This window comes from Rattus rattus, chromosome 3 (assembly GCF_011064425.1).
Source record: "Rattus rattus isolate New Zealand chromosome 3, Rrattus_CSIRO_v1, whole genome shotgun sequence".
Lineage (NCBI taxonomy): Eukaryota > Metazoa > Chordata > Mammalia > Rodentia > Muridae > Rattus > Rattus rattus.
Genome location: NC_046156.1, coordinates 203,811,250 through 203,838,996, shown reverse-complemented (window position 1 = coordinate 203,838,996; position 27,747 = coordinate 203,811,250). Strand labels below are relative to the sequence as shown.

The 27,747-nt window shown below is 43.5% G+C and overlaps 2 protein-coding genes across 3 annotated transcripts in view; both read right to left on the bottom strand.

Annotated features, from left to right (window-relative positions):
* The window catches only part of Fam151b (family with sequence similarity 151 member B), a 35,199-nt gene extending 15,233 nt beyond the window's left edge, over window positions 1-19,966 (bottom strand). The window contains exons 1-5 of the mRNA XM_032899038.1: window positions 19,852-19,966; window positions 10,270-10,395; window positions 6,019-6,184; window positions 1,260-1,477; window positions 296-431 (exon numbers count right to left, since the gene is read on the bottom strand). Coding sequence (XP_032754929.1) covers window positions 296-431; window positions 1,260-1,477; window positions 6,019-6,184; window positions 10,270-10,395; window positions 19,852-19,876 — 671 coding nt within the window. The 5' untranslated portion in view covers window positions 19,877-19,966. The remainder of the gene's footprint in view (window positions 1-295; window positions 432-1,259; window positions 1,478-6,018; window positions 6,185-10,269; window positions 10,396-19,851) is intronic.
* A 2,603-nt stretch (window positions 19,967-22,569) lies between these two features.
* Zfyve16 (zinc finger FYVE-type containing 16) overlaps window positions 22,570-27,747 on the bottom strand; it is a 44,551-nt gene continuing 39,373 nt past the window's right edge. For both annotated transcript variants that reach the window (XM_032899035.1, XM_032899034.1), the window contains exon 18: window positions 22,570-24,066. In XM_032899035.1, the coding sequence (XP_032754926.1) occupies window positions 23,905-24,066 (162 nt within the window). In that variant the 3' untranslated portion in view covers window positions 22,570-23,904. The remainder of the gene's footprint in view (window positions 24,067-27,747) is intronic.

Genomic DNA, 27,747 nt, shown 5'->3' with positions numbered 1-27,747 from the left:
GAGAGAAAGGCAGAACTTGAGGATGAGTGAATGGTTTGAGAAGAGACCAGAGGAGGGGAAGAGGAAGAAGAGAGGAGACCAAGGGAGGAGGGGACCGCCATGAGAGGAGATGGTCCACAAGCACCACGTGCCCAGGAGATACGGCAAGTAACAAGGGACATGTGGATGGGACATACGTTAGAATAGCTCATAACCTGCCCAATCTGGGCTTACAGCTTGTAAATAAAGTACCAGGATGCGTGTCTTTTGTATGGGCTAGCTAGAGTAAGCCATTCTTACTGCAGATAATCCGTACCTGTTCGACTTCGCCAATAGCCAGAGCAACTGAGAGCACGACGGCCTCACCAAGGCTGCCCTGACCGGGAAGGTGACAGGCTGGGTTAGCTCGCTGCATATGTAGTCCATCTCTTTCACCATCGGCCAGGTGTATCCTGAGGTGGGAAGAGAGGAGTGTGCGTTTGTGATTGGAATCTTGGAAGACAATTAGCTAAAAACCAAACCACCCAGGAGAAGACAGCTCTATCAGTAACTCACAGATGAGCTCCTACTCCACACATTTTCCATTGAGCTCAGAGAGAATTCAAGCATCACAGTACAAGGAAAACATTGGTTGTATTTATGTGCTTCATGGTGCTGGGTGGAACCCATGGTCTTGGGCACACTGAGCGAGCAGAACATCATTAAGCCACCCAGGGTGGTTTGAATAGGCATGGCCCCCACAGACTCATGTGTTTGAATGCTTGGTCCATGGGAGTGGCACTATGAGGAGGTGTGGCCATGGCGGAGGAAGTGTGCCACTGTGGAGGCGGGCTTCGAGGTCTCCTGTGCTCTGGCTAGATCTAATGTGGCAGTCCCCTGCTGCTGCCTACAGACGAAGATGTAGAACTCTCAGGTCCCTGTCCTGCACCATGCCTGCCTGTCTGCAGTGCTTCCTGCCATGATGATAATGGACTGAATCTCTGAATTGTAAGCCAGCCCCAATTACATGGTTACCTTTATGAGAGTTGCCATGGCCATGGTGAGTCTGCACAGCAATGGAAACCCTAAGACACCACTGGACCACAATGGAATGTTCAGGGACAGAGCTGTGCTCTTCAGCCACACTGACACAGCTTCCTCCTGCCTGAAAGGCTCTCATGTGCTTGAGCTAACACATGAGTTTGCTCTGTACCCTACTGAAGAAATGAGTTCAGAATATTCCACACATTCGCAGAGACCAACTTGGCATTTGCTCAAAGCAAACTGATTAGAATTATCACCTTCATTGACTTTCTCAGGATGCCACCCTGTTGTCCAACCCAAGGAAAAGGTCACGTCTGGGAAGAAGGACGTCACGGTGTCCAGAAAGGCTTTGGCGTCTACTACTTTGCTGCTCCCATTTGGCCCGGGAAGGACGTCGGCATTAATCCACACAGGCCGCTGCAGGTGCTGCTTCACGTTGTCCAGGAACAGCATGGATGCTCGGGCGGCTGCCAGACTGAAAGAGTTTGTGACCCGTGAGACTTCCCACACTGAGGTCTTCCTGTCTCAAATCCGGAGTCAAATGGAGGAGCTCTTATGGGACCAGAGGGCAAGACTAGCATGCACCCTACCTCCAAGTCTTTATACTTCATTTCCATGTAGGAACTTATAGATTTTATAGTGATATCAATAATGCCAGTCCCCGTGGACCAAACGGGGCTTCAGAGCCCCCCATTCCGGTCACTAAGTGTGAAGTGATGTACGAAAGATACAAAGGTTTCGCTTGCAGCCACACTCAAGAAGGAGAAGTTGCAGGTGGGCCCGTTCTGAGAGTGGGTCCTGCTACTTCAGCCTTTGATAAGATTGACTGCAACACTCGCAATCCTGAGGGAGGAAAGGTCTCTTTTCCTTCAGGCATGATTAGGTGAGTTTGGAGACACAAACACATTTCTTACATGCCTAGAAAGCCTAAACCCATATCCCTGGGGCTGGAGTGACAGCTCAGTGATTAACAGTAGCAGCTGTCTTTCCGGAGGAACCAAGTTCAGTTCCCAGCACCCGCATGGCAGCTCACAGGCATCTGTACCTGTTCCAGGGCTTCTGACACCCTCAAGAGACATTCATGCAGGTTAAATGCCAACAAACATAAAATAAAAAACAAATTAAAAATGTATTTCCTAAAGCTAATGCAAACTCATACTCTTTCTGTATTTAGAACACTTCTGTGGAAACGAGAAGATATTTTAGCTCCACTTGAACGATGTGTTGTCTTCTCTTCCCTACAACTACTCTAGCCACAGAATTCAAACCAGTAAAGGCTTTTGTTGCTGTTTTCATGTGTTTATCTGTTGGTTCTTGAGACAGGGTCTCACTATGTACCTCTGGCTGGCTGGAACTTGCTATGCAGTACGTGCTAGCCTCAATTCAGAAATCATCCTGCCTGCCTGTCTTAAGCCCTGGGATTAAAGGAAAGGAATGCGTCAGCACACACACGCACACACACACACACACACACACACACACACGCACATGCACACACGCACACTCGCACACGCACATGCACACGCACACATGCACACATGCACACTCGCACACACACATGCACACGCACACACGCACGCGCACGCACACACACACACACGCACAACTGGAGAACCTCACTACTTCTAAAGATGAATGCTCCTGACCCTTTAGAAAGGTTCATCAAGGGAAACAGCTCCTGTGCTGCTGTGACAGAGGCTGAGAACCCTGGGGGCGGGAGAGACCTCAGCTCATCCTGCGGATGGGCGTGTCCGTCGTGCTTCTCTCCTGTCCCTCCTACTTTAAGGAGAGACATTTTCTTAACCTGTGTGCTGACACCAGAGGCATGTGGCCCTTGGCCTGCAGGCTCTTTCCCTTGCATATTCTCCCCACTCTGTCCCTGGAGTGGATGTCCTAGATTTTAGTGGATTAGTAAGTGAGCCTCAGGCGGGACTTTGAATTTAGATGCTTTTATTTCTCTGTAATGCGTCCTGACTTCTACTACACTGACACCCTTTAAAACCTCGATTCTGAAATCCACAGGGAGCCACAAAAGACCCTAAATCAGCAGAGCAACCCAAGAAAATAGAGCAGAGGACTCAGGAGGCAGAGGCAGAGGCAGATAGACCTTTGAATTTCAGGCCAGCCTGGTCTACAGAGAGACTTCCAGGGCCACATGGAGAAGTTCTACCTTGAAAAACAAAAATAAAAACAAAAAACAAAACTAAGAGAAAGAAAGCTGGCTGTGCCACAGTCCCTGACTTCAGAGCATGTAGTCAGAGAGAGGCGTAGCACACGCTTGTAATCCCAACACTAGGGAGGCTGCTGGGGGTTGGTACTGGGATGAGCTCAAGATCTTGACTCAAAAGACAAAACTACACAAACAAACGGACAACAGCAACAACAACAACAACAAACAACAACACACTGAGAAGCTGCAGTAAAATCCACAGCATCATGCTTAAGGTCACACTCTTAACTGTTCCCCAGAGACTCATTCTGAGCACACGGGTCCCAGCCTGTGGCACTGCTTTGGAGACTACAGAGAGGCTGCTAGAACTCGATTAGAGGTGCAGGCCTGTGAGGGCTCGACCTGCACTTGGTTGCAGGTTGCTCCCTGGTCTGCCCCTTGTGAACAGATTCATTTCACCAGAACACTGCCCACCCCCCCCCCCACAGCATTCACCCTCTCTAGCCAGCTGGACGGAAACCCCTCTGAAACCCTGAGCCAAGGTTTGACAGATATTCTGTGAAACAGTTTGGCCACAGCGATGCAAAACTGAACTAATACACAACTAGTAAACTAATGCACAAACTGATCTTACCTTATCCTGCATGCTTAGGAATTTTTTTTTTTTTAGAAATTGAGGGCAAACACTCAAAACACATGGAAGAGGAGGAGGTTCAAAAGTTTAAACTGCCTGGTGCTGTACTTCACGGCCAGGGAAGGCTGCCCTGGGCCTGAGTCCTGAGATCTGAGGCTGGCCCGGCAGTCTCCTTCAGGGACTAAGACTCTGCTAATAAAACAGATGAACCACTCACTGTAAAAGTGTCTTCTATTGTCCTGAGGTAACGTCCCCTCAGAGGCTCACTGCTGAGTGAGAGCTCGCTCTGTCTGACTCTCTCTGGACTCTGGCTGGCTGGTCAACTCACCTGTTCCGGCTCAAAGTCCTGTCCACACTGACTGGTTCAAACCGGCGTCTTTCACCTTTTAACTGAATTGCTCTGCTCTGCCTCTTACTAACTTCGGCAATCCGTTCTAATCTTCTGGCTTGTCCGTCTTCACCCGTGTCTAGCTTGTTCTCTCCTCGATCTGTCTCTGTACAACTGTCCTAGTAAAACTGCCCTCTCTTCTTCTCTCTTTGCTTCCCCCATACCCTGCTGCTCTCCCTCTTACATAGCCTGTTTTCTCTCTATTCTCATGAGAGTTGAGCATATCCGACTCTGTCAAATCTTTCTCTGATTCATCACTTTGTCTGCCTCTTAATTAGACATCACTTTCAAACATGGCTGCTTCCTTCTACAAAGTAACTTTACCTTCACTGTTTGGGTTTAAAGGTGGGTACTAAGGTATGCCTTATTCCAGCCAGAGGGACTAAAACTGTGTGCTAAAGGGGGGTGGGGTGGGGAGGGTTCTGTATTTCAGCCAGAGAAGCCACATTGCTGCATTAAAATCCCTCTAGAAATCACCACCCACAAAACTCTCTGGTCCTCAAATGATTCTGTAACCCAATCTCTGTCAGTCCAGACTCCTATACATCCAGGTTCTACACAGCCACTCATCACAACCAAGTGACAAGGATGGCTGGACATCCATTCACCCACAAATGGTTAGTTAGTTGGTTACCCACAAGGTTGTCAAATCCTACTCGCTAAAGTTTATTTTTAATTTATATATGTGTGCCATGTGGGTGCAGTTGTCTGCAGAGGCCAGCAGAGGGTGTTGGGTACCGTGCAGCTGGAATTACAGGCTGCTTTGAGCTACCTGACATGGGCACTGGGAGCCAAACATGGGTCCTCTGACAACTACTGAGCTCCCTCCAGCCCTGAGAGAACTTCACACTGAAATATGATTCAAAGGTGGGGTGAATTTGCCACCAAATCTAGGTTTGGATGGCAGTAGACACTGGAGTTTGTGGTCATCTGTTCTGCATCCCATCAATTCCAGACATTATAGCTTCCTCATGGCCAAATGACATAAAATGTCTATGACAGACACTGGAGGGAGGTGACACTCATTCCTGCTCACATGGTCAATTCCTGCAAAACAGTATTTTAAAGGATGCTTTGACTACTGACGACTGCATTTCAGACTAGTGTCTTTACTAACGTAATACAACAGAATTGAATATGCAGGTACTGGCTCTGTTACCGTCCTCGCCTCTCTGCACCGGTGGAGAAAAGCACCTTTGTTCTGCCATTCTGTGGTATGATAGTTACATTCCTTTATAAAAGCTGACTTTAGTCTTAGAGGTCCTTAAGGAACAATCTTAGCCATTAGCACGACGTTGTTTTAAGTCTATTCTAGAAACACAGGAAGGTCTAAAAATTCATTTCAGTTTGGATAATGTGTAAGAATAGTCAGTTGTGATCATTTAAATAGATATGTTCACTCCCTACAGACTCATGTGTGCGAATGCTTGGTCCATGGGGAGCAGCACAATTAGGAGGTGTGGCCTTGTTGGAGCAGGCGTGGCCTTGGTGGAGGAAGCTGTCACTGTGGGGGTGGGCTTTGAGATCTGCTATGTTCAAGCTATACTCAGTGTGGCACAGTTTCCTTTTGCTGCCTGTGGATGAAGATGTAGGACTCCCAGCTCCTCCAGCACCATGCCTACCTGTATGATGCTATGCTTCCCACCATAATAATGAACTAAACCTCTGAAACTGTAAGCGGGCTCCGTTGAAATGTTCCTTTATGAGAGTTGCTGACTCGTCGAAACAATAAAACCCTAACTAAGACAGTCGCCACAGAGACGCATGTTTTACTGTTCTCCCTGAACGTGAATTGTAGCAACACGAAGCACGTCTGTAAAGTACCTCTTGAAATCCAACTTGATGCCTTTGCTGCTCTTCATGACCTCAGCCAGCCACTCCTGCAGAGTGTTGTCACTGCTCGTCTCGGGCGGGTGGGCCATGATTGGCTGGCCATGCTCCGAGCCATCGCTAGGAAGAAGGACATCAGCCTCGATCATGTGGGCGGCACCTGCCCAAGTAAGAGAGCTCACATTACTGCCAACAAGGACAGGACTTCAGGAGCAGCGCCTCAGTGCCCTGTGAGAGAGAAGGAACACGGGGCAGCTACAGAATGCCAGGCACTGTATGAGGCCAGCACGCTATCCTTAGATCCTGCAGCCCCTCAACCATTACCCTGCCCATGAATCTTCTAGAATCTAGAAAAGTGAACACAGTAAGGGAAGGGAAGTCTATTAAGTATTTGTTGCTAACAAAAATAGTATATTTGAGCAGAGAGTGTCCCTCAAAGGTGCTGCACACACACACCTACACACGCACCCACACCCCCTCCCCCCCACACACACCCGTGTACACACAGACATACAGACATAGAGAACCACAGACACGTACATGCATTATCTTCTTGATACTCAAATTAGATTCAGGGATATTCACTGTTCATGTCTGAAATGCTACCTAAAAATTAATGTCTTTGATTTAGAGCTTGGCTACTTTTTAGAGGTGGCTTGTTTTGTGGGACAAGCTCTCACTGTGCAGTTCAGGCTGACCTCTAACTTGCAAATGGTGCTGCTCCAGCCTCCCAAATGCTGGGATTGCAGGTATGCACCCCCCCTCCAGCTTTGAATGTGTGCTACCAGGAGAGAAGCAGAAACAGACATCTGGCTGTGGGTACTGTCCTAATAAAACCCTGAAACACAGCATCAGCACTGGGACCTGGGGAAGCATCAAAACGGAAGGAAGGAAATAGACAAAGCAGCATGGAAATTATCTGTAATTTGAAAACTGACACTTGTCTTAATTTTTATATTTATTAAGTGATATATTTATAACTTTATATATTTACTTATATTCTATATAATAAAATATAAATATTTTATATTTGTATTTATTTATAAAATTATATACACACATACATAAACATTTGTGTGCATGCATGTGAATGCCATGGTGGCAGAAGACCAGGTGAGGCGTTGTTTATTTCCTCCTCTGTGAGGACCTGGGTGTCACACTGAGGTTGTCAGGCTTGGTAGCAAGCCTGTGTACCCACTGAGCAGTGCTGGTGGCCCCATCTGTCTTATACAACACTGTCGTTTGTAGTAATGGTCAATCAAGAGAACACCGACTGAATGTGTGGAGTCAACATAGGCAGTTGCTAGGGGACGCTCAGCATCAACTGTCATGAGTGTGTGAGGAAAGGTAAGCGATTAACTATTGGGCTTTTTAGTAGTGTACTAAGGAAATATTTCCAATTTAGACCCCAAACTCCCTAGAGACCTCACCTTCCATATAATTCCATTACTAATTATATTTAAATATGAGTTTGGAGAAGACAAACTTTCAAATCAAAGCACAGAAAAATGTAAATTTAGTGCCAACAGGGCAGCTGCAAGACTCTTTATGAAACTCCAGAGAGACCGCTACTCCCACATAACTATGTGAAGAGAATTTAGAATTTAGAATACTAAGAGTGTACGTCCACAGTAACCACACCTATAGACCAACTGGCCCAGAATGAAGACTATCGCAAGGCTATTGGGTTTCTGGCTTTTGGCTAAAAGAATGGTTTATAATTTGTTAGGTAATAAACCCACAGGCTGGGGCTAGAGAGGCGGCTCAGTGGTGACCAGCCCTGTTTGGTACCCACTGGCTGGCTAATACTGCACAGGATCTGGATTCAGGTCCCAGCACCCATGTGACGGCTCAGGACTGTTTGTAACTCCCCTTACAGGAGACCCAGTGCCCCTTTCTGGCCTCTGCAGACAACATGCAAGCACACAGTGGACATACATACATGCAGGCAGCAGACAAAACACTCAAGACATGGAAAGTTATTAAGTAAATCTTAAAAAATAAAACATATATACACATACATACATATGCCCACATGCCATATACATACACATATATATGCATATATACTATATATACATATACATACATACATATATATGTGTGTATATATACATATATATATGTATATATATCCCTGCATGCCAGAAGAAGGCACCAGATCCCGGATCTCATGACGGATGGCTGTGAGCCCCCATGCTGCTGCTGAATGAACTCAGGACCTCTAGAAGAGCAGCCAGCTCTCAAGCCCTCCCTCCAGCCGAAGCGCACATGTTTATAGGAGATCAGGCATGTACTTGGATCGAAATGAACAGAGATAGAGCTGGAGAGATGGCTTACTAGTTAAGAGCCGTGAGCACTTGTTGCCTGCCATCTAGTAACACAGACATCCAGGCCGTAACCTCTTACGGCCCACAGAAGTGTCTGTAAACGGTCAGCCTTGAGGAAAACAACTCACACAGTAAAGGTCACCCCTTGACAACACGACTGACAGGCTGTGTGCTCACAGCCTGATGGTCAGTGCGGGGCGTGGCTTTTCTGGAGAGCTGCTGTCTCTGCAATCAACACTCATATGCAGGGTTTTGGGGGTATGCTGTTAGCTCTCTTATATGGCAAGCAAAGGAATGAGAGCCTATGCCAGGTTCAAGCCTGTTCAGACGCCCCACAATGAAACTACTCCCGCCTTGACTCTTGCAAGGAGAACTTTCCCCCTCCCGCTCAGGGGTGCCGCCCTATCTCTGGAATTCACTCATTGCTCTCCTTCAGTGTGTTTCAATAAAACTTCTCCTTGTCTGTCCATGTCTGCTGACTCCTTTTCCCCGCATGTGCTGCTGGCCTCCTATACGCCAGTTCACAGGGCAGACAGGAAAGTAGTAGCCAAAGTGGCAACAACTCAGAGGTTTGTTAGCTGATGAGTGGATAAGATGTGCTCCTCTGTGTATAAAAGGATGCAGCGGAGATCTGTGCCAGAATACGGCAACCTCAGAACCACACTCACTGAAAGGAATAGCAGAACTGAGGCGAGGAGCTGGGTTGGGGTGGAGGGCAGTATTCCATCCTGGGGTCAGGAACAAGCATTTGTCTTTAAGAAATGGCAATTTGACTGATGCCAAGGGCTTTGTGGTAGGTTAGCCAGGCCTGGGATGCAGCTCAGCTCTGTAATTCCCACTGCTTGGGAGGCTGAGGCAAAAGACAAGTTTAATCAGCCTAGACTACAGAGAAAGTTTAATGGAAAATAAAAAGATGAGCTGGGCGGGAGGGTCTGCAGTTAAGAGTTCTGGATTCTCTTACAACGGACTAGAGTTCAGTTCCAAGCACCCACATGGCAGCTCACAACTGCCCAGAATTCCAGAGAATTCAAGACTGTTCTGGCCTCTGGGCACCAGGCACACTCATGGTGCATAGATACACATGCAAACAAAACACTCTAGTACATAAAATAAAAATTAAAAAATTAAAACTAAAAAGTACAAAGCAAGATAGAAAAGTAAGAAGAACATGGAGACACAGCTTAGTGGTGGCACTTGCCCAGGATGCTCAAGGGCCTGGAGTCAACATCAGCACCACTAAACACACACTGCTGGGAAGAGAGCAGCCAGGCGGAGGCAGCAGGTGCTCGGACGTCCAGGAACAAAGCCTAGCGGAACCAGGGCAGGCGGATATGAAGACATAAGCCGGCTTGTACAGGGTTCTCAAGTCACTAGGATGGTCTGAAGGCTCCAAAAGCCAGCACCCATCCTCCACACGGATGCTAAGAGATAAAGCAGAGGTTCAACAGAGGAGTGTCGGACTCGTATCACCCTGACGCTAGGACAAATGGCACTGCTTAGCCGAGAGTGAAATGAGCCTGATAATTTCTAACTGTAGCAACCATCCCTGGTCCAAATTCTGCAACAGAGTCTGTTTCCAGAGCCAAGTGGCAGCAAGAGCATCCACACAGCTGCTGCCCACCCTCCAGGGGACCCTGCACTCTCTTCTCTACTGACTGTGGCAGCCTGGTTCCCAATTCAGCCAAATCGCAGCTCAAGACATTTTGCTTGGATGCCAAAAAACATACTCAGATAATATGTTACCCAAAGAAAACTGAAGTAGTCGGGTACGGTAGCTCCTGTCTAGAATCCCAGCCCTCAGAAGGCTGAGGCAGGAGGATCGAAAGTTTGAGGCCAGCCTGGATTACATATCAAAGAGTGCTTTAAAAATGAAGTGAAATGAGATGAGAAACCAATCTCTGCAGAGGCCGCTTACTCTCCAGGGCGTCACTCATCTGACACTTGTGGTTCGCTGCGTGGTACCAGAGTATCTCAGCGCCGTCTTCTGCCGTGATCTGCCCGTTCCTCAGAAAATATGTTAGTATATTTTCACTCCAGGATCCTAAAATAACAATATGTACGTGAAGAGAATATTGGTTTTGATGGGGAATGTTTTTAAGGTAGATACCATGATACTGTGAGATACAATAGCAGGAAATATTTCTATCCTGAGGTAAATAAGCATGCCCATCATCTCGTCGATAGCCATTTGTAAGTTGTGTGAGTGTGTGTGCATGTGAGCTCACAGATGCATGGAGGGCGGCTGTAATCTTATTAGCTTAAGTCTCATCCGCATTTTCATTACCCATTGTCTTCACGGTTGGTGCACATTCCACCTCTGGACTCCCTCAACCTACACATCTGCTCTTTATCCTTTAACCAGCACTGCCTCACCTCTCCTAGGAATAGCCCACGCTGTTATCTCCACTTCTATACAGTCGAAAAATTTCAAGTTCTACAAGTAATGAGATCCTGAATTGTTTTTTCTTTCTGTAGCTAGCTTATTTCACTAAAGCACAATAATACGTTCTAGGCTCCTCTGTGTAGCCACTAGCAACGGCTCTGTTAGAGTGGGATGCTGTTCTACTGATAACACGTACCACATCTTCTTCATCCATTAGTCTGCCATTGTGTCTTCCGTGGCTTCCAGGCCTTGGCTATTCTGAATGTTCACAGACATTCATTTACAAAGTAGTGGGTTTCTTCCCACGGGTATGTGCCCAGAGGAAGGAAATGCTGGATTACAGGGTTAATTTTTTTTTAATAAAGGAGTGAATGACATAATGAGGGGAAAAATGAAGCAATTGAGCTAGGAAAAATAGATTTATGAAACAGAACAGGTAGTGTGATGTGTGGAGCTGCAATACATATAATCATGCATCATGCTATAATTAGTCATCATAAGTATGGTCTGGAGATCAGAGCAGGAAAAGCATATAGGAGAGAACAGAATTGCTAAAAATTAAACACTCAAGAACAGAAATTCTAGACTGTGTCCTCCGAGAACCGAGGTCCCCTGCACAGAGCCACGGCAGTATGAGAGCAGTGAGGGCAGCTCCATCTCCTTCACGGTGTATCTGCTCTCAGACCACGACTCTCTGGGCAGCAGTCACAGGCTCGGCTGGCACACAGATGAAAGTATTGCATATATCCTCCAGTTGCTTACAGCATACCAGTTTCTCTATCTTGTTACCAGTGCTAAGCCTAACTAACCTCCTTGTGTGCGAAATATTCTGCCCTCTGCCAACTAACTGTCTGGCAACAGTTAAAAGCCTAAAAAAAAAAATGCTATCACACATTGCCAATAAAACATCAGGAAAAGTGGGGAGTTTGAGAGATGGTTCTGTGGTTGACAGCACTGGCTGCTCTTTCAGAGGACCCAGGTTTGATTCCCAGCACCACCATGAATGCTCATAGCCTTCTGCTAAGTCCAGTTCCAGGGAATGAACTCCCTCTTCTAGCCTCCATGGGCACTTACATCAGAGCAAACACATACATAAAATAAAAGTAAAAAGTATATAAAATTTAAAAAATATATGTGTATATATAGGATAATTACTCTTTGGTCAGAAAATAGAGCTTCTTTCATTTTGAACTACCTCAGTTCATTTCCATCTAAGTGTATGTATCTCTCATAGATATGGCATTATTTTTAAGAGTTATTTATTTTCTGTGTCTGGGTGTTTTGTCCACCATGTCTGTGCCTACTGTCTGCAGAGACCAGAATACAGCATTGGATTCTGGAACTGGAATCATGGAGAGCTGTGAGTCACCAAATGGGTGCTGGGAACTAATCCCAGGTCCTCTGCAAGTGGCTGTAACCACTGAGCAATCGTTCCAGCCCCAGCATGTTGGCAGTTTACATACCAAATTATACACCACTCCTTTAGTCGGGAAATAAGGGTCAATACAGATAATGTCTGGCACCTTTAGCAAGCACTCTCCATAGAGGAAGGAGAGTTGACTGAGCACTGCTCCCAGCACTGCCCGCCCCAGCACAGGGTCCTGGTCACATATGCAAAAGTATGTATGACATATTTAAATATTCAATTTAATCATTCTAGAAGGCATGTTAATTTTTAGTTGTGACAAATACCAAGCAAGAAAACAATCAAATCATAGTATACATTCATGATAAAAAACATAATGGTTGTGGCTTTGGACACGAATCGCACATCTCAGCAGCTCAGGATAGAAAGATTCTAAGTTAGATTCTCATGTAAACCAGCCTAGACCACACAGCAAGACATAAGATCCTGCCTAAGATAAGGTAAGAAGAGACAGATAGACAGAGACCAAATGACTTAGAAAATTGGTCCTTCTTTCCTGGCACATCGGTTGCCAGAGCAAACCTGGGCATTCATAAACAGTGCACATTAGGTTTTGCCGTGGCGCCTCTCAGCTGTCTTTACAGTGCATTCAGAGTTTTTATTAAGGCACTTTACAAAATAATAACAATACACAATGATGCAGGACTTCTAAGCATGCCAAATACATTTTTTCTTAGGTAGACTGCTATTCTGTACTTAGTGAGCTATAATGGAGTTATGTCCAGGTAAGCTAATTGTTGAGTTAAAATATCCTAATCAGAATACATTCAACATACCTACAGCATCATAGCTCAGCTCAGTCTACTTTAAATGTTTGGAACATATAAATTAGGTAAATTATGGCTCTCTGTAATGACCAAGGCAACATGTAAAGCAAGCATTTACCTGGGGGCTTGCTTACAGTTTCAGAGGGTGTATCCAGGGTTGTCATAGCAGGGAGAGGGCAGGCAGGCATGGTGCTGGAGAAATTGCTAAGGACTTATATCTTATTTAAAGTCGAAGGCAAGACGGGTTTGGGCCTGTCATGGGGCTTTTGAAACTTCAAAGCTTGTTCCCAATGATGCACCTCCTCTGGTAAGGCCATGCCTCTCAGTCCTTCACACAATAGCTCCACCAACCACAGGCAAAGCACTGGAACATGGGGTCCCGTGGGGGTCATTCTCACTGACACCACCACAAAGACTCTCTGTCCTTTGATTGAGAAATCCTAGTTCTATGGATTTATTCCATAGACAGGTAAGATTACTTAGGAGAACACATTACAATCAAGAAATATAATGCATTGTCTGTAACAGCAGAAAGGTAAAACTTTAAATGTTTGTCAACACTACATAGGGTCTGTTCTGTGGCCCTTAAAATGAGCAAGGAACTATCCAGGTACAGTGGAATCTCAGAGACAGGAGTGAAGAGAGCACTAGAGCAATGGTGCTCTACAGCAGGAGGGCAATGGAGACCTATCCACACGTTACACAGCGAGGACAAAATCAAGGCAGCTAGTCTGATGCCTTAGCATCTTTGTGAACGTGTGTTTTCTTTCTGAGATTTCATCAAAGAGAGGGCATAAGATATTATAATTCCAAATGGAATTTAGGGTTAATCAGAGATAGGAGGACATTTATATGAGTGTATACATTTTAATAACAAGGTCCTTATAAGTCTACAGGGAGAAAGGCCAGTAAAAGTTGAGGTGGTGTAGTAAGAAGAACTCAACTAATTATTTCTGGCTTGAGAGGTACAGGAAGAGACAATGGGCTAGAAAGGCAAGAACACGGTCATCCACACCTCCTGGAGAAAAGCAGTCATGTTAACACTTTAGCCCTTTGAGATTTGCTTCAGACAGGAGAACTGAAAACAGCGGCATGGTGGTGGCTGTGTCTCCTGTCAGAATGCCCCTTTCTTGTTAGATGTCCTTACACCACAGTTAGGGTGTTTCCTTTGTATAAGCAACGCCTAAAGCGCCAGGGCTTTCCTCCACACTTGTGATCCATGCCATTGTGTTACAATGTGCTATGCCTGTGTGTGCATGTGCATGTGGAGACCAGAGGACAGTCACAGATGTCATTATGAGCCTTCGCCTTGTGTTTTGAGAAAGGGAGGCTTGCTGACCTGGAGCTTACTAAGAAGCCACCTCTGGGTGACATGCTACTTCCATGGACCCACCTGCTCCCATCACCCCAAGTGCCTGCCTATAGCACGGTCCCAGGTTTTCACACATGTTGTGTAGATGGAACTCTGGTCCACATGCTTGCAAAGCAAGCAGCTTTGCAACTGAGCTCTCTCTGGCCCCTCCATTGTGATTTTGACAACTACCTCTCCCTCTTTTGTGGGCCTCATGGGAAGAAATACCTAAGAAACTGATATTGAATTGAATTAATTGGTCCACCATGGGTTTGGAGGGGAAAAATCTCACCTTACCCCATAAATATGCACCATAAACATTTACAGAAACTCTCTTAAAACCCACAGTACAAAACCAGAGGGAGGCCCCCCAACCTTGGGACAGCCCACTCTACTCCCTCTTCGGAGTTTGATAAATATAAGAACAAACAAAAAGAGATGTGAAGTTAGAGAGAGGTTTAGTCAGATCTGGGGGTGGGGGAAAGATGAATTGATCAAAATACATTGTTTGCAATCTTCAAAGGGTTAATGCAAAAAAAATTACTTAATGTGTACGTGTGTGTTAAAAGGGAAAAGGCAGGCAGAGGTGAGGAGGCCACAACTACCTCAATACCTAGAGTAATGGGGTCCAGGGATGCAGGAACTCCCGCTCAGTCAGGGGCACGCGTTCCTTCCCGTCTGAATCAGTGCCCTGAGCAGACCCTTGGGTGCTGGCTCCCCACCAAGCACCACAACACCCAGAGGAAGCCAGACTCCCAGGTGCTCTGAAACGCCCAGGATCACAGAGGAAGCTTGGCTTCCAGGAGCACTGGTAAACCCAGAATCTCAGGATTACAGGAACCCAGAATCACAGAGACAGCCAGGATCGAAGGATGGACAAGCTAAAGTCAGAGACAGCAAGGGCAGGCAATACTAGGGATAACCAGAGGGCAAGAGGCAAGCACAAGAACATAAGCAACAGAAACCAAAGCTACTTGGCATCATCAGAACCCAGTTCTCCCAGTATAGCAAAGACTGGATATCCCAACAGACTGGAAAAGCAAGATGTGGATTTAAAATCACATTTCAATGATGATGATAAGAGGACTTTATGAAGGACATAAATAACTCCCTTAAAGAAATACAGGAGAGGGTTGGGGATTTAGCTCAGTGGTAGAGTGCTTGCCTAGGAAGTGCAAGGCCCTGGGTTCGATCCCCAGCTCCAAAAAAAAAAAAAAAAAAAAAAAAAAAAAAAAAACCAAAAAAAAAAAAAAAAAAAATACAGGAGAACATGGTTAAACAGGTAGAAACCCTTAAAGAGGAAACATAAAAATCCCTTAAAGAATTACAGGAAAATACAACCAAGCAAGTGAAGGAATTGAACAAAACCATTCAGGATCTAAAAATGGAAATAGAAACAATAAACAAATCACAAAGGGAAACAACCTTGAAGATAGAAAACGTAGGAAAGAGATCAGGAGTCATAGATGTGAACATCACCAACAGAATACAAGAGATAAAAGAGAGAATCTCAGATGCAGAAGATACCATAGAAAACATTGCCACAACTGTCAAAGAAAATGCAAAATGCAAAAAGCTCCTAACCAAAAACATCCAGTAAATCCAGGACACAATGAGAAGATCAAGCCTAAGGAAAATAGGTATAGAAGAGAGTGAAGATTTCCAACTTTAAGGGCCAGTAAATACCTTCAACAAAATTATAGATGAAAACTTCCCTAACCTAAAGAAAGAGATGCCCATGAACATGCAAGAAGCCTACAGAACTCCATATAGAATGGACCAGAAAAGAAACTTCTTCCATCACATCATAACCAAAACATCAAATGCCCAAAACAAAGAAAAATAGTAAAAGCAGTAAGGGAAAAAGGTCAAGCAACATATAAAGGCAGACCTATCAGAATTACACCAGACTTCTCAGAGACTTCTTAGAAGATCCTGAACAGATGACATACAGACCCTAAGAGAACACAAATGCCAGCCCAGGCTACTACATCCAACAAAACCCTCAATTAACATAGATGGAGAAACGAGGGTATTCCAAGACAAAACTGAATTTAAGCAATATCTTTCCACTAATCCAGCCCTACAGAGGATAATAGAAGGAAAAGCCCAACACAAGGAGGGAAACTACACCCAAGAAAAAGCAAGAAAGTAATCTTTCAGCAAGCCCAAAAGAAGATAGCCACACGAACATAATTCCACCTCTAACAACAAAAACAACAGAAAGCCCACATTCACTTGAAAGGTGAACAGCACACTACTCAATGATAACTTGGTCAAGGAAGAAATAAAGGAAGAAATTAAAGATTCTTTAGAATTACTGAAAATGAAAGCATAACATACCAAAACTTATGGGACACAAGGAAAGCTGTGCTAAGATGAAAACTCAAAGCTCTGAGAGCCTCCAAAAAGAAACAGGGAGGAGCATACACTAGCAGTTTGACAGCACACCTGAAAGCTCTAGAACAAAAAGAAACAAATACACCAAAGAGGAATAGACATCAGAAAATAATCAAACTCAGGGCTGAAAATCAATCAAGTAGGAAAAAAAAAAAAGATCCATACAAAGAATCAAGAAAACCAGGAGCTAACCAGACTAACCAGAGGGCACAGAGACAGAATCCAAATTAGCAAAATCAGAAATGAAAAGGGAGACATAACAACAGGAATTGAGGAAATCCAAAAAGATTATCAGATCCTACTACAAAAGCCTATATTCAACAAAACTGGAAAATCTGGATGAAGTGGACAATTTTCTAAACAAATACCAGGTACCAAACTAAATCAGAATCAGATAAACCATCTGAACAGTCCTATAACTCCTAAAGACATAGAAGCAGTTATTAAAAGTCTCCCAACCAAAAAACCTCAAGGTTCAGTGCAGAATTCTATCAGCCCTTCAAAGAAGACCTAATACCAATACTCTTCAAACTATTCCACAAAATAGAAACAGAGGAAATACTACCCAATACATTCTTTGAAGCCACAATTACACTTATACCTAAACCACACAAAGACCCTACAAAGAAAGAGAACTTCAGACCAATTTCCCTTATGAATATAAATGCAAAAATACTCAATAAAATTCCCGCAGACTGGATCCAAGAACACAATAAAAGGATAATCCATCATGATCAAGTAGGCTTCATCCAGAGATACAGGAAAATTTCCAGAACAGAGCACCAGTGGCTTATGCTCTAAGATCAAGAATTGACAAATGGAACCTCATAAAATTGAAAAACTTCTGTAAGGCAAAGGACACTGTCATTAGGACAAAATGGCAACCAACAGATTGGGAAAAGATCTTTACCAATCCTACATCCAATGGAGGGCTAATATCATATATATATATATATATATATATATATATATATATATATATATATATATTTCAAGAAGTTAGACTCCAAAGAATCAAATAATCCTATTAAAAAGTGGGGTACAGAGCTAAACCAAGAGTTCTCAGATGAGGAATATCGAATAGCTGAAAAGTACCTAAAGAAATGTTCAATATCCTTACTCATCAGGGAATTGCAAATCAAAACAACCCTGAGATTTTACCTCACACCAGTCAGAATGGCTAAGATCAAAAACTCAGGTGACAACAGATGCTGGCAAGGATGTGGAGAAAGAGGAACACTCCTCCATTGTTCGTGGGATTGCAAGGTACAACTACTCTGGAAATCAGTCTAGTGGTTCATCACAAAATTGGACATACTACTATCTGATGACCCAGCTATACCAATCCTAGGTATATACGCAAAAAATGCTCCAACATATAATAAGGACACATGCTCTACTATGTTCATAGCAGCCAGAAGTTGGAAAGAACCTAGATGTCCTTCAACAGAGGAATGGATACAGAAAATGTGGTACATCTACACAATGGAGTACTACTCAGCTATTAAAAACAATGACTTCATGAAATTCATGGGCAAATTAATTGAACTGGAAAATATCATCCTGAGTGAGGTAACTCAATCACACACACACACACACACACACACACACACACACACACACACGCACACACACAGCATGCACTCACTGATAAGTGGATATTAGCCCAAAAAGCTTGGATTACCCAAGATACAATCCACAGACCACATGATGCTCAAGAAGGACAACCAAAGTGCCACTGCTTCACTCCTTAGAAGGGGGAACAAAAATATTCATAGGAGGAGATATGGAGACAAAGTTTGAAGCAGAGACTGAAGGAATCGCCATTCAGAGCCTACCCAACCTAAGGATCCAGCCCATATACATAGAGCCATCAAACACAGACAATATTGCTGATGCCAAGAAGTGCATGCTGACAGGAGCCTGATATAGCTGTCTCCTGAGAAGCTCTGTGAGAGCGAGGCAGATGCTCGCAGCCAATCACCGGACTGAGAATGGATCCCCAATGGAGGAGTTAGAGAAAGGACTGAGGTAACTGAAGGGGTTTGCAACCCCATAGGAAGAACAACAATATCAACCAACCAGATCCCCCCCGCCCAGCTCCCCGGGACTAAACCATCATCGAAGAGTCCACAGGGATAGACCTATGGCTCCAGTTGCATATGTAACAGAGGATGTCCTTGTCAGCCATCAGTGGGAAGAGAAGCCCTTGATTCTGTTTGATTCTGTGAAGGCTGGATGGCCCAGTGTAGGGGAATGTCAGGGTGGGGAGGCAGGAGGGAGTGGGCGGGTGGGCAAGCACCCACATAGAGGCAGGGGGTGGAAGGATTCAATGGGGAGGGGAGGTTCCGGAGGGGAAATCAGGAAAGGGGATAACATTTGAAATGTAAATAAACAAGATATTCAATAAAAGAAAAGTTAAAAAAAAAAAAAAAAAAAAAGGCAGGCTGAGCAAGCCATATGGAGCAAGCCAGTAAGCCGCACCCCTATATAGCCCCTGCATCAGTTTTTGTCTCCATTTTCTGGCCCTGCTTGAGTTCCTGTCTTGGCTTTCTTCAGAGATATACAGTTTGAAACTGTAAGCCAAATAACCCATCCCCACTTCTTTCCCCCAAAAGACAGAAGGCTGAAGAGATGGTCCAGAGGTTAAGGCCACTGACTGTTCTTCCAGAGGTCCTAGGTTCAATTCTCCAGCAACCACATGGTGGCTCTTAACCATCTGTAGTGGTATCCTATGCCCTCTTGTGGTGTTTCTGAAGACAGCTGCAGTGTACTCATATAAATAAAATAAATAAATAAATCTTTTTTTTTAAAAGGTGGAAGGTTAAAAAAAAAAGGGTAGTATATGCGGTATGTATGTAAGACCTTTCTGGAAGGATCCACCCACGAACGTGCAGCAGAAGCCTGAGGAAAAATGGGTTGAAGGTTGGGAAGGAGTATAGACCTTAATGAACCATTTTGAGCCTTTAATATCAAAAATAAATTTTCATTTTGTATTTAAACAATCGATTTTCCCTATATTGTTTCCACCTTTGTCACACGGAGACACTGACACTGGCCTCTGTAAAGCCACCCGCCACTTGAACACTCCATACCCCGCAAATACTGGCATTTACAATAACAGAACAGGGAACGGAGTAGGCGGCGCCCGCAGAACCCTCCACACTTACCCGGGCCCCCAGCACTTGCTGCCATGGTGACGGACTGACGCCGCGGTCTGCGCAGGTGCACAGGTTTGGCACACTGGAGGCTGACTGCGAGGCGGAAGCCAGACGACCTGACCGGAACCTCTGCGCTGGCGACTACGCTAGATGTGCGCACGCGCACTGCAACTGCTGGGCTGGGGGTGGAGGGAGGGAGAGAAGCAGGGACAGTGTGGAGAGAGGAGGGGTTGTGGGAGAGGATTGCAGGGCACATTTCCCACAATGCAGAGGTCTAGTTCTGTAGTTCAGCTACTTGTCTCAGGGTACTGCGGGCTGCAAAGCTAGAATACATTACCCGACAGCACAAATGGAAGTGGTTCTCGCCCAGCCCTTCAGAGGGTAAGATTTTTAAGACACTCTGCCTTGAGTGGCTATTATTTTAGCCTCAAGTAGGCCTCCATAGTCTCTGGATTTTCCCCGTCCCAGCCAGAAAACACTATAGCCCCATTGCTTTATGGTCTTTTCATTTTCTACCTGTATTTTCACATTTAAATTTATTACTGAGTCAGGTACGAATGATAATCGTCCTAGAACACCAAATCAGTTGTCCCAAACATTGCATAGTTTAGTGGAGTTTTTGCTGCTTAAGAAAATGATGTATCATGGACATTTTCAAAAACTTTGGTGGAAATATGAGGTATGCAGTTTAGAGCAAAGTGAGAGCAGGTTTCAGTTGCTATCCGACGGTTCTTACATTTTAGGCTGGTGGTGTGCTAAGTTAACACATTCCAAAGGTCTCACCTAGTCACCAGGACATTAGGTCAAGTGAGCAATGCTATTAGGGGAGCTAAAAACAGCACGAGATGATTTGACACAGAGCTTCAACACTCCACACCCTGAAGTTCTAACAACCAGCCTTATTAGTAACGAAATGGTTATAATCAAAGTACTCCTAAGAATACAGGCAAGATTTCTAATCTGCAATTAAGATGCTGTTTACCAATTGCTGAGTAAAAATGTTCAGACAGAAGCAATGGAGCCTTTACTATCCTAAATATAAAGCTACATAACCCAAGTAATTAATGGGGTATGACTATTCAATGCTACACTTTATGTAAGAAATGTCACTATGAAAATGGTGTGGATGACCCTGAAAAAACTAAAAACTACAAGTCACTGTGCATGTAAAGCAAATCACTGTTGTGCAAGCAGCTGTGCCCTGTGCTCACTGCAATGTTAACTCATAAAGCAAGACACAAAGCCAGTCTACACTCTGAGGACAGACGAACAGATGAAATGCAGACAGGCCCGTCGTTTCGGGGTTCACACAGGAGACCCTGTCATTTGTAACAAGCATGAGACTGCCAGATGTTAGGTGAAGGAAGACAGGGACAGGAAGACCAAGGCTGCATCATTTCACTTCTATGCTGACTTCAACAAAAACTGATGGTGGTTTCTGGGGCTGAAGGGCAGAGTCAGAGGAAAGGGGGGCACTGGGAAGATGTCAGGACACGTTTGAGGTAGGAGAAATAAATTCAAGTGTTCTCTCATACAACATATTAACTACAGTAATCCCAATGTGTTGTGCTCTTAAAAACCTAAGGAATAAGGTCATTGCTGCTATTATGTCTGAATGTTGGGATGCTACACAAGATAAAGATGACTGACTACCTGTTGAGGGTATGTGGTAGAAGAACAGGGTAGATCCACGCAGATGGGATATGCACAATATTTAGGGTCATAAAGGTTCTATTGCTTCTGTCTGAACAAAAGCATCTTAATTTCAGAAAGGAACAAAAAAACTAACACTGCTAAATTTTCATGTTTCTTTTTGCTGGACTGTGCATATCTTGAGTCAAACATTTTAAAGCTACTCAATAAAATATAAAACCTAGAATAAGTCAGAAGTTTCTGTTTTATTTCAAGAAAGTCTTTTAACACTTGAATCATATCAAAATAATTCTATTAAGAAACTTCTATGAAACAACACAGAAACCTAGGTTGTCAAAAACCTACCCAACTGTGAACATTAAGACTTTTATTAATCAATCATAACTGTGGTGTTCTCTCTACAGCACTCCTGGTGTTTCAGACTTCTAAGCCAAGTGCCCATTGTGCTGCAAGCTCCTCCTGAGGTGGACACGGGCCTCCTCCAGTCAGGCCCCACACTCGAGAGCCCTTCCTCCACAGCAGCAGTTAGAGGGTCCTATATGTTCATTACCTGCCCCACAGATCTAGTCAGCTGATAAACCTGGTAATGGTCCTTTTGTATAGCACACACAGACACACAGCTTGCTCAACAGATGTATAAATCAAAGTATATTGCACCACATATTTCAAAATGCAGAGAAACTGAGTTGCATTAAAAGTCTTAAGACCATAAACAGATCGTTGTGGATTGACTACAAAGAGTCAACCGATTTCTTTACTAAAATTTCAAATTAAGTGCCAATGTGAAGAAAGACTGTGATCAAGCAAGTGTCTGCATTCAGAAAAACCCATCTCCAAAGGATGCTGTACAATGTGCCTCTACCATTTGAGACTGGAATCCCAATTGTTACTGGTTGTAGACACTGAAAACAAATTCAAAGTTACTTTACCACAGAAGACCCTCCCACTGTTTGGGAAGTTCAATATTCATAAGTTGTGCAGTTATGCTACAGAGTGTATATTATACTGAAAAAGAAACAAATTATGTGAACAAAGGGAGGGTGATATGAATCATTCTTACATTACATCATTTCATTAAATGTTGTCAGTCATAAGTTGCCATTTTATTTACTATCTGTAACATTTCACACTTCCTGTGGCTACTCTCCTCAGTTATGTCTTTGGTTGGTCCAAGGGTGGGTGATTCAGAGGAGACTCATGTGACTGGATTTCTAAGTTGCAATGCTTTATAAATAATCCTCACACAGGGCTATTTAGTGTGGCTTCCTTTTCTTGATAGATATAATGAGTGTTTTTAATATAAAAATATACTTTACATAATAAAAAGGCATCAAAACAATGATTACATTTTATATAAGTTAAATGATACATTTTTCTTCTTTTCTTTTGCTGTTTGAATTAAACCAGAAAGCTCTATCACAACTTTGTGTTAAGTTAAATATTCCATTATAAAAAATAACTAGCACAGAAAGATTTAAAATATGCAAAAGTATTAACGTTTGTTGAAATTTACACTTCATACATTGATGTCAATCGAGAAATCCCTAAGGATTAACATGGATGTAAAGAAACCTGCTTTAGGATTCAGTTATTGCCACACAATGACTACTTCACGGGTCGTCTGGCCTGTCGTCATCTGAAGAGTGTTAAATACAGCGATGTACTTTGTAAGGAAGGAGAAAGAGAATGCACCCTGATACAAAAAATATTGCCTATTTATATATTAGCAAAGATTTATGAAACACATTCCAAATCAAATGTTGCTATGGAAACAACAGACTTAAATAGAGAAGCACAAAGTCCTGAAGCACCCGCAATTATTTTAATCAGGAAAAATGATATATTTATATATGCATATGCATATATATAATTTGAGAAGAAATAAAGGCAAAATTCTAACTTTAATCAGAGTTTGTATGTAATCCTGGAGGTAGGTCTCCATCCCATTTATACAAATAAGTTATCAGCTTTAGTCAAAGAACTGTAAGTCTAGAATCTTGAAACTGGTCTTCGTTACTGAAATACATTTTAAAAGAGACTTCAAAACCAGTATTCTCATTAGCATACACACAAACAGGTATCTCCTTCATTAAAATCATATATAAAGAGGTATAACTAAGTGCAGATACTTTGGCTTAACATTTAAATTACACAGTAAATACTATAAATTTTAAGTTAGAAGAAATATTTCTTCTTTGTTCTTTTAATAAGCATAAAGCTATGAAAATGGTGATTCTTCAAATTTTTAGGTACTTAAATATAGTGCTAATGATTTTTAAAAATCATTCCTACCTAAAAAGCAAAATTATATATTTCAATTATCAAATATTTAGTGTTGTGACATTTCAGTTTTAGTGCTGGGATTCATTTTAACATATCAGTTTGCAACATAGAGCACAGTATGTTCTCTCACTCCAGAAGGTTTTCTAAAATGAAGAATGCTAACTCTATCTCGAGTGGCACGGTGGAGTTGGAGGTCCCACCGTGGATCACAGGTATCAGAGCGCTATCGAGATCGTTCAGGTAATGCTGCGGCAGAAGCTGGCCTTCACAGCCTGCCTGAAATTCAACCTGGAAAAAAAAGAAATCTTGATAAGGTAACCCTAGAAAATTAGCCCTCTTGTGTTGCTTGGCCGAAAAATAGGTAGCATTTTTGAATATTCAGCATAAGGATATTAGTAAAACAATGTTATTTTCAAAAATATATTCTCCCATTTCTTTTATCTCTTTACTATAATTATAACATTATAAATATTGTCATCACTTTATGTTTCCTTTCAACTAAATACATATGTAAATTATATCAAAGTTATATCAAAGTTTTTTAATAATTAGCAATGTAACTCAATTTGAATTAAAAAATCAACTTACTGTGTTTCAAACTGTTGCAATACTATGTTCTGCATGAGATGTATGTGCAGCTGTGTGCGGCTGTGCAGCTGCATTCCCCACTGTGCACAAGTCGAGTCCAGAGGTTTGACCCCGGGGGTCACTAGGCTTCTACTCAGCCTCCACCTTATCTATACAGTGTCTCCCTGTCTGTAGCCACACTGAAAGCAGCAGCCCTGGACTCCTGCTTCTGTGCCCACAGCAGTAGGGTTACAGGCTGCACTGCTGTACCCAGCTTTGGAGTGGGTGCTGGGTCCAAACTAAGGTCCCGATGCTTGTGCAGCACACACGTTATCCACTGAGCCGCCTCACGGGCCCAGCAATACTATTTGACATTAAGATTTAGTATTATTGATGAAGTTTCTATTTTTATACATCTAATGATAAAAGGAAAAAGTGCTCACTCAAGCAATGCTCATCCTTGAGTTGCCTTGAAAAGGGATCTTACAGTGAAGTAATGAAAACACAGCGTGTCTCTTCAGTAGGAAGTGTGAGTTCCAGCTTGCTGGAGAAGCAGACTAATACATCACCTACTCCTGCTTACAAAAGCAGTTCTAATGAAGACTCTGCCTTGGACATTTATACATAATGTCAAACGTTACAAGCGAGGTTTCACTAGCCATTCTGGGGAGGGTAAAGTGTTTCCATGTTGTTGTGCTTTGCCCTGAAGTTACTGTATTTTTATGTTAATTCTACTGCCCCAAAGACAGCGGTCTAGTCACATACTCAGGACTCAGGTGACTTCACCAGAACCACCTCTCCATTGAATTTGTAAAGTACAGGTGAGGGGCAGGTACAGGAGAGAAGGAGGCCTGTCATTGGAGGAGAAGGAAGGATGGGCGGGAGAGAAGTTTGAAGGAAGGGAGGAGACTAGGAGAGAGGGAGAGAGAAGGAGAGAGGGGAGAAGCCATGGCAGGTGAAGTTAAGATTCTGCTCTGTGTATTTACAGGTTGTTATCAATGTTCTTAAGGGATGGATGGTACTGGGCTTTGTATTTTTAAGTGGGCAATTATATCTTACCAATTGGATCTAAGATTACTGTGTTGTGTGTTCTTTTATGTGAGGGTTTGAGTGTAGGAAAGTGTGCGGCTGGGATGAGTTTCCACCAAGATATCTAGCAGATATCTTGGGACACCGCGGCGCGGACCTAGCAGGGTAAAAGACGACATTACTCTTTTATATTTTTATATTTTTACAAGAACACCATGTAAAGGTCACTACTACTGAGAGATTGTCACTGTTGAATAGGTAGGTACTGGTGAGTAGAGATGCACACTAAGGTAACACTGCACACCCTACTGTGCTGAGGCATGCTTGGCCTCATAAGGGACGGAATGACATGGTTTCTGCCCCGGAACAGAGCCAGCAGGGCATGGACCTCCACAAGAGTTGATGGTTGCTGTGGGCACAAAGCTCCTTGTATAATAATGTACATATTTTCATGCTCCTCCCTTGAGGAATGTCCTCTCTGCCAAGGTTAATGACTCCATGATAATCAGAGACAGCACAAGTCCAGGAGGCAAAGATGTGTCTATGTCTCAGCAAAAATAGTATACGCTGTGACTTAAAAGGGGGAACACAAATATTCATAGGAGGGGATATGGAGGCATAGTTTGGAGCAGCGACTGAAGGAATGGCCAATCAGAGCCTGCCTCACATGTGCCCCATATATACACAGCCACCAAACTAGATAAGATGGATGAACTTAAGAACTGCAGGCTGACAGGAACCAGATATAGATCTCTCCTGAGAGACTCAGCCAGAACATGTCAAATACAGAGGTGAATGCCAGCAGCAAACCACTGAACTGAGAACGGGACCCCCGCTGAAGGAATCAGAGAAAGGACTGGAAGAGCTTGAAGGGGCTTGAGACCCCATATGAACAACAATGCCAACAAACCAGAGCTTCCAGGGACTAAGCCACTACCCAAAGACTATACATGGACTGACCCACGGCTCCAACTGCATATATAGCAGAGGAAGGCCTTGTTGGGCACCAATGGAAGGAGAAGTCCTTGGTCCTGCCAAGGTTGACCCCCAGTGTACGGGAATGTCAGAGTAGGGCAGGAAGGAGGGATGGAGGGGGAGGGGAACACCCTTATAGAAGGATGGGATAGAGGGCTTATGTCCAAGAAACCAGGAAAGGGAATAATGTTTGAAATGTAAATAAAAATATATCCAATAAAAAATAAATACAAATAAATGATAAAAATATTCCAACTATAAAAAAGGCTATAGGAAAGAATGATGAAAACATGATTAAAAATATATATATATATATATAATTTCTCTATGAATTGTATAAGGAACTCCGCAGATGTAAAGGAACAGAGGCAGCTGTACTATGAGCCAGCTAGTCAGAAAGCTACTAAGGAAGGAGATAAAGAGATCTGGGGAGTGGTGATCTAAGGCAAGATCCCACCCAGGTAAGTTTTTTGTTTATGCTTACAAAGGCAGGCAGATTCCTAAACTCAAGGTCAGCCTGGAACTGAAGGAGTTTAGGTCCAGGTCTAGGCCCAGGCATGGTAGGAATGGTAATTTCAGGGTGGGATCCCATCCAGCTACCTTATTGTCTATGCTTGGGGTCTTGGGATGCTGATGCATGGGATAATCAAAATGGAACCTGAGGTAAAGAATTGGTATGTAAAAAGACTGGGCTTTTACACACACACACACACACACACACACACACACACACGGGGGGGGAGGGGGGAGGGAGAGAGAAAGAAAGAGAACAATCTGGAAAGCTATCTCAAGCAGAACACACAGGGCATCAGCTTGTAACCCACAAATTGTCTTTGAGTCATTTGATTCTCTGTTCCTCAGAAGCCCTTCTCTCAGGAACCCTCTCCAAGTCAAGGCTGGGCCTTGGCATTATTGCACCTATCAAACGGTCAAAGTTGAAAAGCTCAATTTGGCTGGAGATGCAGCACAGTAGTAGAACACTGGCCTAGCATGCACGAGGCCCTGGGTTTGATTAAAGTTGCTAAAATATAATGGTGTGAATAAGACCTGTCTTAGAAATTGCTGACAGAAGGCAGGCTTAATGGCAGCAGGCCTATTATAATCCTACACTGCAGGCCAAGTCAAGAGGATCACAAATACAAGGTTTACCTAGGCTATAGGATAGGTTCAAGTTCAGAGCCTGCCTTGAAATAAAAAATGAAGGGCTAGAGAAAAAAATGTCCTGAGATGAAACATCTGCCCAGCATGTAGGAGACTTGGGTTCAAGCTCTCAATGCATATTTGGGAACTTGTTTTATGGTTATACTCAAGTTTATGCAAAAGTAAAATACGTCAACAAACTAAATTTCAGTCAAAATATATCAAATATTCATTAGTTGTTATCCATTTATTTAATCA